Below are 13,947 nucleotides of genomic sequence, written 5' to 3' on the forward strand. Positions count from 1 at the left end.
AATTCTTACTTCTATAAGAAAATGTCAGAAGACAGTACATTATTTTTTAAACTTTTATCTTGAGATAAAAATAATAGTTAAAGTTTTAAATACTTTAATAATATTTAATCTTAAGATCAATAGCACCTCTTTCAACGTCCAATTCTAAATTTCGATATGACACCCAAAAGAAACTTTAAAATTTCCCCATAACTATGTGCCAAATAAGCCTCACATTTTTTCCATAACCATCACGCAAGAAAGATTTTATCGAACCGAAACCACGTCAATTGAGATGTCCATCCAGAAACAACATATTTATTGACGCGATAACCACACCACCAGGGCCTACTTCAATTAGCAAATGGGTGCTGCGACTGCAAAAATTTCACTTAGCAATCTACCACTGAAGTTTTGGACTTCACAAGATCAATTAGTGCTTCCAGTACAGCCAAAGCTAAGCTTCCAAGTTTAAATACAAAACGGATTTAATTAACTTCTACTCCGCAAACAAGAAAAAACCTTTGAGAGCAATCTCATATTCGCCTCCTACCATTATCAGCAATCTACTTCTTCACCTCTTCGTATTCTGCTTCAGTGGCCTGGTCACCACCCTGAGAACCTCCAGAGGCAGAACCACCTGATTGACCTGAACCAGACATGTGTTCTCCAATCTTTGAAACAGCTTTGTTTGCAGCATCAAGCTTTGCTTTGATCTCATCGGCGTTGTCATTTTGCAATGCAGCTCTCAAATCTGACACCGCTGCCTGAATTTCAGACACCACTTCAGCTGGAACTTTGTCCTTGTACTCACTCACGCTCTTCTCTATGCTATATATGGTGGTGTCTGCCTGGTTTTTAAGATCAATTAATGCCTTCCTTTCTTGATCCTTTTGCGCATGCATCTCACCTTCCCTGACCATCTTCTCAATTTCAGCCTCTGATAAACCACCAGATGAACGGATGGTGATCTGCTGTTCTTTACCAGTGCTCTTGTCCTTGGCGGACACTGTGACAATGCCGTTTGCATCAATATCAAATGTGACCTCTATCTGAGGCATGCCCCTCGGTGCAGGTGGGATACCCACAAGTTCAAACTCCCCAAGAAGCTTATTGTCCGATGCCATCTCTCGCTCTCCTTGCAGTACTTTAATACCCACTTGGGTTTGGTTGTCAGCAGCAGTTGAAAACACCTGAATGACAAAGGCAACACTGCAGTCAAAAACCAGAAAGCCACGTATAGCTGCATCATGACCCAGTGCTGGTCTAAACAACCATACAAGGTGCAATAATTGTGCAATGATAACAAGACAACATCTAAAACATAATAAGACAATTATACATCTTCAACAAACTATTAACATCATTCACAATAATTTTCTAACTGATAGAACCCAAAAAAAAAAAAAAAAACCTCAACTCACCGAGCTTTTCTTTGTAGGAATAGTTGTGTTCCTGTTGATCAATCTAGTAAAGACACCACCTAATGTCTCAATACCAAGTGAAAGGGGAGTGACATCCAGAAGCAGGAGCTCCTTAACATCACCACGAAGTATTCCACCCTGGATTGCAGCTCCCATGGCTACTGCCTCATCAGGATTCACACCTTTGCTTGGGCTCTTACCAAAAATCTCTGCTACCACTTCCTGTACCTTCGGTACCCGAGTCATTCCTCCAACTAGTAGTACCTCATCAACCTGGTTACTAGACACACCAGCATCCTTTAAACAATTCTTGCAAGGTTGTCGGGTCCTTTCAATCAAGTGATTAACTAAAGTCTCAAACTTTGATCTCGTCAATGTGATGTTCAAATGCTTTGCCCCAGACGCGTCAGCTGTAATAAATGGCAAATTAATTTCAGTCTGGGTGGTTGATGAAAGCTCTATTTTAGCCTTCTCAGCTGCTTCTCGGAGCCTTTGCAGGGCAAGCTTATCTTTTGTCAGGTCAATTCCTTCATTTCCCTTGAACTCACTAACCAAAAATTCCAACAGAGCGTTGTCAAAGTCCTCTCCTCCCAAAAAGGTGTCACCATTGGTTGCTTTGACCTGCTCACAGAATAGAGTCATTTGGAACAGATTCAGCAGATTAAAAAGCTGAAGAGAATTTTAGCAGAAAAAGCTAATATTTACCTCAAATACACCATTTGCTATCTCCAAGATGGAAATATCAAATGTGCCACCCCCAAGATCAAAGACCGCAACAAGACCCTCTTTGTTGTTGGAACCATAAGAAAGTGCAGCAGCAGTCGGCTCATTGATAATTCTTTGGACATCAAGACCAGCAATTCGCCCAGCATCCTTTGTAGCCTGTCTTTGAGCATCATTAAAATAAGCTGGAACTGTAATCACAGCTTTGTCAATTGTCTTGCCCAGGTAGGCCTCTGCAGTTTCCTTCATCTTAGTCAGAACAAAGGCTCCAACTTGGCTAGGAGAGTACTGCTGCCCATTAGCTTCAACCCAGGCATCTCCGTTTGGAGCCCTAACAACCTTGTATGGAACCATCTTCATTTCCTTCTGTACTTGTAGATCATCAAATCGTCTCCCAATCAAACGCTTGGTCCCAAAGAGTGTGTTGTTAGGGTTGGTGACTGCTTGACGCTTGGCTGGTGTACCAACGAGTAACTCTCCTTTCTGGTTAAAAGCAACCACTGATGGTGTAGTTCGAGATCCTTCAGAATTCTCAATCACTTTGGGATTCTGCATAATGAATGAAAGCATCAGCAACCATCAAAACATAGCCTCCACGAGGACTAAGAATTCAAGCTTCAAGTAGTATAAAAATTACCTTGCCCTCCATAACAGCTACACAAGAGTTTGTTGTACCCAAATCAATACCAATTACTTCATTTCCAAGGGGTTTCGAGCTAAAAAAGATGGAACAAAATGCAAGTTTAGAAGATGTGATTCAAAGGAGCACATATATAGACTAGGTTAAAGCAACTACCTAAACGGTCTGGTGAGACTTGCCCAATTGTAGCTTGAATTGGCTGAAATCCATGCTGACTTGGTGTTGCCAACCAACTGCCAATGCCACCAAAAATTTCAAGCTTAAAACCAACTCAACAACCCACATGGATACAAAATGCCACGCCAATCACAAAAAGAATAAATATATGCAGAAATTAGCATCAGTAAAAGCATAGTTTTTTTTCTTCGTCTGTTAAAACATAGTTTCCTCAAAAGCCAGACCAAACTTGTGTGGTCCAACACACAAATGCTTTATAGAGTTCCACGGCAACGCTGGCAAGTTGTGTGAACATGTCAATACTAGAATGTTCCTCACAAGAAATCACAAAAATCACGTTTTGTTCTTCAACCCAAGGCAAAAGTGGAGATTTTAAGTTCCAACTGTCCATATGCACAAAAACCACCCCTTGCACACAACAACTAACACCATTGTGGAGATATGTTGCGGAGAATTTTGAGGGCAGAAGACAGAAAAAAGACAATTATTGCACTACTTAAACACAACATGGCATAAATCAATTTTAAGGATTCCCAGCATAGCTCGTTTATCAATCCAAGTCTTAATTACATTCTTGACAACTCCATAGGAAAAAAATCCAACCTTGACAGACTTCACCCCGGAGGAACTTTCCGCTATCAGTAAGCACATGAACACATAGTCATATCAACCAACCGAAATGGTTAAAACCACACAAAAGCTATAACCTTACCATAACCTTGAGGCATAATAGATTTAGGAAGGACGAGAGATTAACTAACTTGAAAGAACCAAACGAAAATCTCAGCTGGTGCACAAACAGGAAACTGGTAGGCAGTAACACATCAAAAACTACATGTAATACCCAAAATTGACCACAGGAACACAACAAGGAAAAAACCCCTAACAAAACATGAAATCAAACACAAAAAGTAACAAATTTATGGGGAAAAAGAAAAAGAAACTACAAGTAAAAAAAAGTGACGATCGGAGAGAAGAAAAAGGTTGGGGGAAGAGAAATACAGATTTATAAGCAGAGATTGGAGCGGAAGCAAGTTCACGCCGACGAAGGGATCTAAGCAAGACAGCGGTAGCCATTGAGAAGATATTGATCAGAACCCCAGGCTCTGCTTTTCTTTTCTTTTCTTTTTTTCTTTTCGTTTCTCTAGCTGTTCTCTGTTTTCCGTTTCTATACCCCAGGAGGAGAGGGTTCTAGGGTTTAGGGTTTATGAAGTGGAGAAGAAAATGAGGACGACAGCAGGAGCGGAGGCGGATAAAGAAAAACACTAACAAACGGGGACGATACTGTTTTGTCCACTGATGAAAAAAATAAGTAAATAGAAAATAATGGGTTAAGTGGCGGTGCGTGTGTATGGGTTGTACTCAGCGGTACAACGAGAAGGTTCTAGATCCGTGTCGCCGGTAACCTTCACCCATGCATTTCCCAGCTTTGCCGATAAGCCACGATGTCGTTTTGACTTGGCTGTATATTTTGTTGGTGTTTTTATCAAAAAGGGACTTCTTCGGTGGTTTTGTAACAGGTTCCTTTCATTTCATGGTTTTATAATGGGTGCAGGGCAGCTGAACGATGTAATAGAATAGAGGTGTAAATTTTATAACTCTTTGTAAATTTCTTGTACTTGCAATAGAGCCGTACTATTCATGTGATTTTCATATATAATAATTGTGTGTCTGTTGTTAAGTTTTACCAGTAGTTCACGTGGAGTTATACCTTATTCAAAAAATGTTACATCGTTCAAAACAGTTATTATTAACAACCGTCGATCCGTCTTGTAGTAGGTTTTTAATAGTGTCACTTTTTTCAATTTTCTGTGACATTTGTCAACCCATTTCAAAATTTTGATTAAAATACACTGAAAATAATTTTTTTCCCTTGAAATTGCACCTTTCCTTTTTTTTGTTTTGACAAAAAGTTACCCTTCTCTAAATTAGGAAAATATTAGTGATAACTTTCAAAGTTTAGGAATACGGTCAAAAACCTAGTAGTATTGCAATAAAACGATGAAAGGATAAGGTGAGAAAAAAAAAGGAGGTCTGCCTTCTATAATTGGGTGTTTGTCCTTTTCAAAAAGAAAAAAAATAAAATTGGGTATTTGTCAAGCATTACCCAATCTCTCTTCAGATGAAGCTTTTCATCCCCTCTTCTTCTTTTTCTTTTCATCATTCCTTTTGCGCTTTTCTTCCTTTTCTTTTGGTTGCCTTCTTAATTTTTTTTGGTAGGTAGGGAAAAATATTTGTTCCAGTGGATTCGCTGAAAGTTGACAGCATTCCAGAAATAAAGAAGAAAAGGAATAGCAGCTCCTGTAAATAATATACACACATTTTTAGACATAAATAAATCAGGTCATATGCAATCGTGGGAAGTTTTAGACCGCCTGGATTGGGAGATCCTCGTGTCCTCCTCATCATCACTAGCAGACTTAATAACATACATTTCCACCCAATTATGCGATTAAGCCGCGAGGGGAAGTGCCTAAAAGAATAAATGATGCAGCAACCAAAGTATGAGATGGAGATGGGGAATTGAATCATCCCATTAACAAAATGGAACTTGGGAAAGTTTCTTGAAATCATGTACTCCCAACCTCAAGTATTACAGCTCCAGCAGAGCAGAGAAAAGGAAGAGGGCAATTGCTTACAAAATTTTTTTCTAGTCATATATCAAAGCGAAAACACATTTCTATCACCATTCAATAAAAACCAAAGACAGTACTAGTGTTTAGAAGATAGTCAACTTCAAATGTCAGCGAACCTGGCTGTCAGTAGATTCTCATTAACTCCATTTTGGGAGTTGCCTGTTATGTTAGTAAGTTACAAAGATACTCCTAAAACACCATAAAAGAGAGGGTGGGGGGGGGGGGGGGAGGTGAATAAACAGACGGTAATGCAAAGAGAGTCAGCCAGCAAAACTGCCAAACCCATGCGTAGCAACTACCATGCTGCTTGCTGCATCACAAGAACATCATGAGAAATTTATTCTCATCAACTTCTTTGGTATTCTTTCTCTGTCTGTCTTCTCCATTTACCATCTTATAAAAGATCCTGGAGAACAATGCTAAGATCTTCAAACTACTTAATATCCAGAATGAATAAGAAAAAATAACAACAGCAAAACTTCAAGAGGTGGTTCTAAACTCGTATAAGCTAAAATTCTAAATTGAGTTAAAATCTACTTCCACTGAAATGCTGTATCTTTCCAGAAACTAAAAGAAAAGAATCTCTATACAAACATCCACAACCTCCAGAAGATGGGAGCTGCCTTCAACTGAAAACAAGATCTCCCTCCAGGCTAAAAATAGGATCAGGGTGCAGATTTCTGTTATTAACATGGACCAACAATTCAGTAACTTGCTCAAAGCAATTTGCTGAAAGGAGAAATACAGCGCCTTGAACCAGCAACCAGCTCAAAGCAGAAGGGAGTAAAATTTTTCCTGAAAGAGAAATCAATCCATTTAATTAGAACGAAAGAAATTCACCTAAGAAAGAATTAGTCAAGTGACCACTGGAGTGGCAACTCTAAAATAACACTGCCTTACACTTCGATGTCAAAACAGCCGAAGGTAGCCTCCTCTTTCTGTTCTTTCACCAACTGGTGTGGTTCTTCTAAGGAAGGATTTCCTGTTGAGAGACCAACTTCTCCTCATGGCCCGTCTCCTCCGCCACGCCATTATGCGACTGTAAAGGGCAGGGAAAATGAAACAGAGGAGAACAAGCCCTAGCATAGCCACACACAGCAACATCACATTACGGAACCCATCTTTCAACTCTGGTTTACTTTGTGCAGTCCAGGGTACCCCTCCCACATTCATCCCGAACACTAATATTTAACATCCACAAAAGTTGGTTAGTGTTAGGTGCTGGAATATACAAAGATAATAGTGCACCAAATTTTAATAGCACTGCATACAAGAAAAATCAAAGTCTGTATGAATGTCTGACCTCCGGTTATTACTGATAAAGGAAGAAATATGATGGAGAGGAATGAAAGATAGTATAATTTCCTGTTTATCTGCTCAGCCTGCCAGCTGTCCAGACCTTGTTGAATTGCACTGACACGATTGGCTATGAAGCCAACATTCTCCTTTAGTCTCCTAAGGCGTCCAACAAGCTCTTCAAGGGAATTAATGTCTTCATTAGCAAACCAATCTTTTGAAGCACACTTTTCCTTGACACGTGGAAAAACTTGCTGCCCATGTGCAATTACCTGCAGATCCAGTAAAGAAAATGGAAACCATAAGACACATAAAAACAATTGGTCTTTAGATGCCAAGTTACTCTCATAAAAATATAAGACATCCAATGCTTAGTTGAATTAATCCCATAAGCAAATTGTTACAAGTAAACAGCAGTTAAATTTGAATTTCTAAGGAAATATGGCAACAAAATTGATCTGAAATTGGAAATCTAGATTAGACAAGCCTTAGAATGCTCTTCGCAAGATCTCAGCCACAGGCACTTAAATCATGTCTACTCCACTTGCTTAAATAGCATTTATAACCATAAACTAGGTAAGCTGTAGGATCTCCCTATGACCACAAAGGAATAATTCCCCTGTAAGTCTGCAGTCTCATTGTCAGATTGATCTTTATTCGTTTTCCATCAGTTAGAAATGCATGCTTCTTACAAGGAGGGACTTGAACTTTGTTGTTAAAATAGCCTTCTACTCCCAATTACACTTTCAATAATATTGGGCTTATTATAGAGGCAACCACTGATTTATAAGGAATAAAACATTCATGCGTTTGTGAAAGAGGAAAACAGCTAATATAATGATAAAATAATTTCCAAAATTAGTTACTTCAATCTCGACCAACAGGCTTCATTTGTCATTAATTTAGCAGATCCAAGCTCAAGAAGCTAAGTTAAGCTTTGCTCAAATTTTGATCCCTCTTAATCGTAAAAGAGGAAGCTTTTTTTCTTACAAGCTTGACAAATTTTACAAGAAATCTTGATTTTTTCCTGCATGCTGTCATCTTTCCATTCTAGTTTTCATGTTTTAATTAAACTCTGAGATTCTCAAAGCATGAACTAAATTCGATCCTACCTGCAGGAGACGCTGCAAATCAACATGCATTTTCGGGAATCTTCTATCATCAAGCATTTGTTTCTTCAGAGCAAAACCACCTGCATTTTATTGAAAGATGGCTGAGTAGACCTATCATGAAAATTAGGATTAATAGAATCAACATATCATCAACAAAATTTCTAATCTATGAACAAAGTTTTGCTTCAAGCTCCTCTTTTATCTTAGATTCACCTATTACCACAAAGACCTAGCAACAGGTATTAAAGATCCTTAGCATTGTCAATTTGGGCATCAATCCATAGATATAGATAAAAAGCATTAGCATTAGGAAAGCAAAGCTTGAGCCACTCGAGATAAGAAATTTTATTTACATTCATGGAATAGTCACAACTTCAGTTGCAACTTCAGAATAATTTTCTAACTACCAATTGCCAAAAAACTTAGCCAAACATTCTACTTCCAACAGATTGTTAGCTGTTTAAGTTGGAAAAAAAAAATAGAGTTAGGTCCAACTTGAAAAACAAATTGGTAGTACCTTAAAAAGTTCACAGTAGAAACCAAAGAATCGGTCAAGTATATATGTGAGATTTAGTACTAACATTTATGCCAGCCTTATTATGGTGGTAAAATAGACAACAATTCTGACATGCTGTGATTCTGACAACTAGAAATTAGAAAATAAACAAAGAAAATTTTAAAAAAAAAGCAATTATATCAGTTGAACGGAATAGTAATTTTCTGAATCTTCTAATAAATTCCAGTTTTGAGTGTCCGCTTGGATAGTTATCTAGATTCAGAAGATAAAACCCGCAGCAAGCAAGAAGTTCATCCTGAATACTGGCAAGGAAGTCTAAAAGTTTCTCCCCATCAAGAATTGAGGTACCATTCAACAGAGCAGATGCAGAAAGGGAGTGAGGTATCCGTAAGTCAGAATGATGATAACAATTTGCTACTGAATCATAAGTCAACAACAACAGATTAGTAGGTGGCATAATGCGCATGGAAACTCTTAGTATCATGGCCTTGCACATCGTATAAGTTTTATGTGTAACATACCTCTGTCCAATTCAAGCTCCAATGAATCCAACTCGATCTCAAGATTTGTCACAACATCTTGAAGATGATCCACATGTGTATCAACAATGTGAACAACAAGATTTGAAACAGATTTGGGCACAGGATTATCAGCTTCCTCAGAGTGATTCATTGTCAGTAGAAAATCAAGAACATGCTCCCCGATCACAATCCCATTCCTCTGTTTTTGTTCACCTCTTGTATAATTAGGACTCTCCAATGCAGGAATCTCGGAGAGAAGAGATTCATTCGTTGGTGAAAAACCTAATCTTGGAACACGCCCTAATGACACAGTTATAACTGAATTTTGCGTAACTCTTGCAGCAATCCTAAATGTAAATTTGCTGGAGGCAGGTCCAGGTGAATTAACCCTAAATACTAGAGCTCCATCAACATGCCCACAAAATGGTCCATTGCTAACAAGTGAGAGAATGTCCTGGAGCTTTAGAGGTGGGCAAAGTACATCAATAAGGTACTGTGCAGATTGAGAAAGTTTTTGATTTCCCTTAGGAAGCTCCACATGGAACCAACAGAATTCCTTTCCTCTACCCTCTGCAAGATCCCATTCCTTGTTATAGTAATTCCCTTCGCCATCAAAGATGTAAGCTTTCTGCCTCACTGCACCCGGATAACGTAAGCTGTAGAAATGATTATTTCTAACAGGCATATCTGGCGATGGCTCCATATCCAATTCGTCTGCCTCCATATCTGCATTTAGCCCTCCCCCAGTAAGCTCCATATATTTCGTCGACCACTGACAAATGGGGATACGAAAGCTCCAATGTGCTAAGCACTCGTATAACTTGACGCCCTTCTGCAGTTTAAAGTAAAAATACGATCTCTCAGCATCAAAATGTCACTTCTATCGTTTATTCCCCCAGCCTATTCAAAATCTAAAATCTAAAATCTAACTTACGTGAATCTAACACACCCACTTATAATCAAATCAAGAATTTCATTAACCGCTGAAAATTGAAACTCTATGATCTTCACTGATAAAATGCATCTTTTAGGGTCTATCCACCCTCAAATCAGCTACCTTTTTTTTTATCGATAAGCATGTAAAATAAGAACAATTCAACTATTTTAAAGCAAGCCCTTCATTCTTCACCTAGAAAAATGCTCAATTGATCTAAGCACCCAAGTCCTGAAATGACAACCAAGATTAAGAACACATTGAAAGAAAAAGGTAAAAGTTAAACAATAAGCACGAAAAGAGCCCATAAACTTACAACTCTTGAGATGGGATTCTAATCTGCAATTGCCAAATGCTGTCTTTCTTCAGATAGACAATAATGTCAATTGGGCAAACGTCAAAAGAAAAAGCCAAGACAACGAGGATGACACAGCAGAATAAATCCAATAAAGAATGACAAGAAATGTTCAACGCTTTGTGGTTCATGGGGGTTTCCCTGAAACTTCATCGTCCCACATAACTGTGGATAACAATTTGAATTGTGTTATATTTAATAGTAAATAGCTGGAAGATATAAAGCATCTCCACTTGCCAGTTTTATTAAATATTGGATAATCATTTCATCTTCTTAACAAATAAGAAGAGCCCTCTTCATTAAGTTAATTTCCCTGTACTTCTACTTTTTTTATTTGGCATACGGTTGTTGCCCAAGGGAATCAGTTAGTTAAGCGGAGAAAATCCATTTTTCATCCTCAAACTTTGTGACAAAGACACATTTGGTCCCCAAACTTTTCGTCAGAACACATTGAGTACATGAATTAACGATTTTTTGCCACATTTAGTCAAAAAACAGGAATTTACTCAATTTGGACGGTGAAGACCACGTGGCCGTTAACAAATGTCCAAATATCAATTTATAACCAACAAAAGTCAGCTTTTTGTGGACATTACACAATTCCTTGAACAAGTTGTCCATTTTAGTATTATTTTAAGTTCTTACTTAATGGGCATTACCTATTCAAAATACTAGTTTTTTGTGGACATTTTACTCTCAAACATTCAATTTATAATAAATATATAAATATTTTTAAGTAAAATTCAAAAATTGTTACAGTAAGTTCTTACGAAAAAAAACTAGTAGGTTATCTATTTAATATAAATTAAATATTTTTTAAAAAAGAAATATCCCATAAAGTACCAACTCTTTATGGCTTTTCTCTATTACATGAACCAAGTACCAGCTTTTTATGGATATTTTATTCTGAATCATTTAATTTATGTTAAATACATAAATATTTGCAAATAAAATTCAAAAGCCGTTACACAAATATTTTTACGAAAGGAAAACTAGCATGTTTTGTATTTAATATAAATGAAGTCTTTGAAAGTAAAAAAAATTGTCCATAACATACCAATTCTTTATGAGTTTCTTCCATTATATGAATAAAGTACTAGCTATAAGCATTTTACTTTGAATCATTTAATTTATATTAAATACATAAATATTTATAAGTGAAATTCAAAAAGTGTTACACTAATATTATTACGAAAGGGAAACTAGTAGGTTTTGTATTTAACATAAATTAAATACGTGAAAGTAAAAAAAGAAATTACTCACTTTTTACTAGCTCTTTACGGGTTTCTTCTATTATATGAATAAAGTATTAGCTATTTATAGGCATTTTACTTTGAATCATATAATTTATGTTAAATACATAAATGTTTGTAAGTAAAATTTAAAAAGTGATATACTAATATTTTTACAAAAGGAAAACTAGTAGGTTTTGTATTTAACATAAATTAAATACGTGAAAGTTTAAAAAAAAAAGAAATTGCCCATAATATATCAGCTCTTTATGGGTTTCCTCTATTACACGAACAAAGTAATAGTTATTTATGAGTATTTTACTCTGAATCATTTAACTTATATTAAATATACTGGATTGGAAAAGCTTTGTTGAATCACTCCATTGACTCTGCTAATCTCAAACAGCTTTTCACTTTATTAACTCGGTGGGAAATGGGGAAACTTGGAGAAGAAAAGCAGTGGATTAGAGAGATAGTCAAATGTGGACTTGTGTTCATTATAAATTGATATTTGGACATTTGTTAACGGCCACGTGGTTTTCACCGTCCAAATTGAGTAAATTCCCGTTTTTTGACTAAATGTGGCAAAAAATCGTTAATTCATGTACTCAATGTGTTCTGACGAAAAGTTTGGGGACCAAATGTGCCTTCGTCACAAAGTTTGAGGATGAAAAGTGAATTTTTTCCTTAGTTAAGCTGCACACAACTACATGGAAGAATAGAATAGAGGCTGTCTAAACAGAGTGATTTTCGTCCCTTTTCTTTTTTTTGTTTGGTCTGAGATAATTTCATCTCATTTCATTTTCTTAACTCAAAAAATACATCATTTATCCTAAATATTTTTTTAAAAAAAATTAATTTTAATAATAATTATTATTATTTTTTAGGATAAGTGGAAGGTTCCAATTCAAACATCTCGCTTACGTGCATCCATTTTTACAATTTTCCGAATCTATAATCATTCACAACTTTTGATGGAAAATATATATTTCGAGTTCCGTTATTGCCCAAATTTTCTTTCTCTTCGGCCTTTCTTGTTGGATGAAGAGCCCTACTCAGATGGTGGTGCACGTCTTTCAGATTTCAAGTGCTTTTGAAGTGACGATGATGACCAAAAAAGAAAAAAAAAAAAAAAGGTACTTTTTAAGTCCTAAAATTGTTGGGCCGACATAATTACTTTTGAAAGGGTTGATGCCCAATAACTTGGTACTATATTTTTTGGAAGGCTCTGCGAGCCAATGACCGCCTAGTTATTGGCCCATAAACCTAGCAAATGAGTCAAACGTGACATTATTCAGTGTTGGTTAGTTATGGGCTGAGGTCGGTGTTTAGTAGGACTGGATAAATGGATCAATGTGGAGTATGAGGAGTTGTCCATCTCACACTTACCGTATGGCCTGCACTATTTACCACTCAAAGTCCACAGGGAAAAAGAAAAAAAAAATCTAGAGCAATTTGTGACAAAATTACTATTCTTTAATTACTGATTAGTTATGCATTCATCTGTCACAATTACTATTGTCAGAAAACAAGAAAAATTGGAAAACTATAGCAATTCCTTCCCTAAAACCAAAATGAAAAAAAAGATATTATGAGCGGGAAATACGAGTTGATTCCAACACTTCGTAATTTGTACGGTAATAAAATACGACTCAAAGTCGTGGCAAATTTATTTGCTTCTAATTAATAAACGATTGATGGCTGAACATAGTTATTGAATAGTTATTAAATTTGATCTAATTTAGCAGTTGAACTATTTGACCCAGTGATTTGGGCAGGATCAAATTCCTAGTTTGACCGAAAAAGGAATGGATTCGGTCAAACCTAGTCTAATTTGCTTGACTCTGCAGTTTAACCAAGAATTGAGAAATTGGATGAGTTCTCCATGACTTGGTCATTGGGCCGGAGCAATCAAATTCGGCCTTGACTTAGAGAAATTGATTCAATCAAATCTAAGGCAATTCGCTTAACTTAGCGATTTAACCGAGAATTAAGAACTCGGATGAGCTCTTCGTGGCTTGATCAATCTTAAACTAGTCATTGGGCCGGATCGATCAAATTCTCCATGACTGGAATGGAGGATTCCCTTGATTTTTCTTGCGAAGGTGCATATTCAAAGTCGTCGTCCGATATTCCCTCTTTTCTTCTCGATTCATGCAAAAGTCTTAAAAAAAACTGTAGCCGAAATCTATACCTTTTTTTTTTTAATCAGTAACGATACATTTGTATAATCTACTCTATCCTAATCTAGGGGGGAAGGGGAGCCTAAGGAGGCTGTGGTAGGGGGCTAGTGGGTATACAGACCCAACTAGATCAAGGGAGTACTGTGACACAACCCTTAAATTTTTTTCCGCTACAGGTGAGGTTTGAACCTTCACCTACAGCCTAATGAGGGACTTAA

General features: G+C 36.9%; 2 protein-coding genes across 4 annotated transcripts; both read right to left on the bottom strand.

Annotated features, from left to right (window-relative positions):
- Positions 1-281: 281 nt before the first annotated feature.
- Positions 282-4,419, bottom strand: LOC113731596 (heat shock 70 kDa protein, mitochondrial). Its single transcript, XM_027256952.2, has 6 exons — positions 3,946-4,419; positions 2,923-2,999; positions 2,764-2,842; positions 2,109-2,675; positions 1,404-2,024; positions 282-1,172 (listed from the first exon to the last, which is right to left on the bottom strand). The coding sequence occupies exons 1-6, from the start codon at positions 4,018-4,020 to the stop codon at positions 546-548; spliced, it is 2,046 nt and encodes a 681-aa protein (XP_027112753.2). The 5' UTR covers positions 4,021-4,419; the 3' UTR covers positions 282-545.
- Positions 4,420-5,678: 1,259 nt separating this feature from the next.
- Positions 5,679-10,608, bottom strand: LOC113731597 (uncharacterized). Of its 3 annotated transcripts, XM_027256954.2 has the most exons (7): positions 10,276-10,608; positions 10,155-10,190; positions 9,026-9,857; positions 7,988-8,067; positions 6,883-7,147; positions 6,480-6,760; positions 5,679-6,374 (listed from the first exon to the last, which is right to left on the bottom strand). In XM_027256954.2, exons 3-6 carry the CDS (start codon positions 9,780-9,782, stop codon positions 6,489-6,491), a joined length of 1,374 nt encoding a protein of 457 aa, XP_027112755.2. In that variant the 5' UTR covers positions 9,783-9,857; positions 10,155-10,190; positions 10,276-10,608; the 3' UTR covers positions 5,679-6,374; positions 6,480-6,488. The 3 variants fall into 3 exon arrangements, with proteins under 3 accessions (XP_027112755.2, XP_027112754.2, XP_071935669.1); XM_027256953.2 differs by lacking the exon at positions 10,155-10,190 and having other exon boundaries at positions 10,276-10,607; XM_072079568.1 differs by lacking the exons at positions 5,679-6,374; positions 10,155-10,190 and having other exon boundaries at positions 6,476-6,760.
- Between the last annotated feature and the right edge of the window lie 3,339 nt (positions 10,609-13,947).

Source organism: Coffea arabica, chromosome 2e (genome assembly GCF_036785885.1).
Source record: "Coffea arabica cultivar ET-39 chromosome 2e, Coffea Arabica ET-39 HiFi, whole genome shotgun sequence".
NCBI lineage: Eukaryota > Viridiplantae > Streptophyta > Magnoliopsida > Gentianales > Rubiaceae > Coffea > Coffea arabica.

Bases quoted from the DNA above. Each gene is read 5' to 3' on its own strand.
- LOC113731596 (XM_027256952.2), bottom strand. From the start codon at position 4,020: ATGGCTACCGCTGTCTTGCTTAGATCCCTTCGTCGGCGTGAACTTGCT. The intron at 2,843-2,922 runs GTAGTTGCTTTA...CATCTTTTTTAG, and splicing joins AGTCTCACCAGACCGTTTAG to CTCGAAACCCCTTGGAAATG. The intron at 2,676-2,763 runs GTAATTTTTATA...TTCATTATGCAG, and splicing joins TAGCTGTTATGGAGGGCAAG to AATCCCAAAGTGATTGAGAA.
- LOC113731597 (XM_027256954.2), bottom strand. From the start codon at position 9,782: ATGGAGCTTACTGGGGGAGGGCTAAATGCAGATATGGAGGCAGACGAA. The intron at 8,068-9,025 runs GTATGTTACACA...AATAAAATGCAG, and splicing joins GGAGCTTGAATTGGACAGAG to GTGGTTTTGCTCTGAAGAAA. The intron at 6,761-6,882 runs GTCAGACATTCA...GTTAAATATTAG, and splicing joins TTTATCAGTAATAACCGGAG to TGTTCGGGATGAATGTGGGA.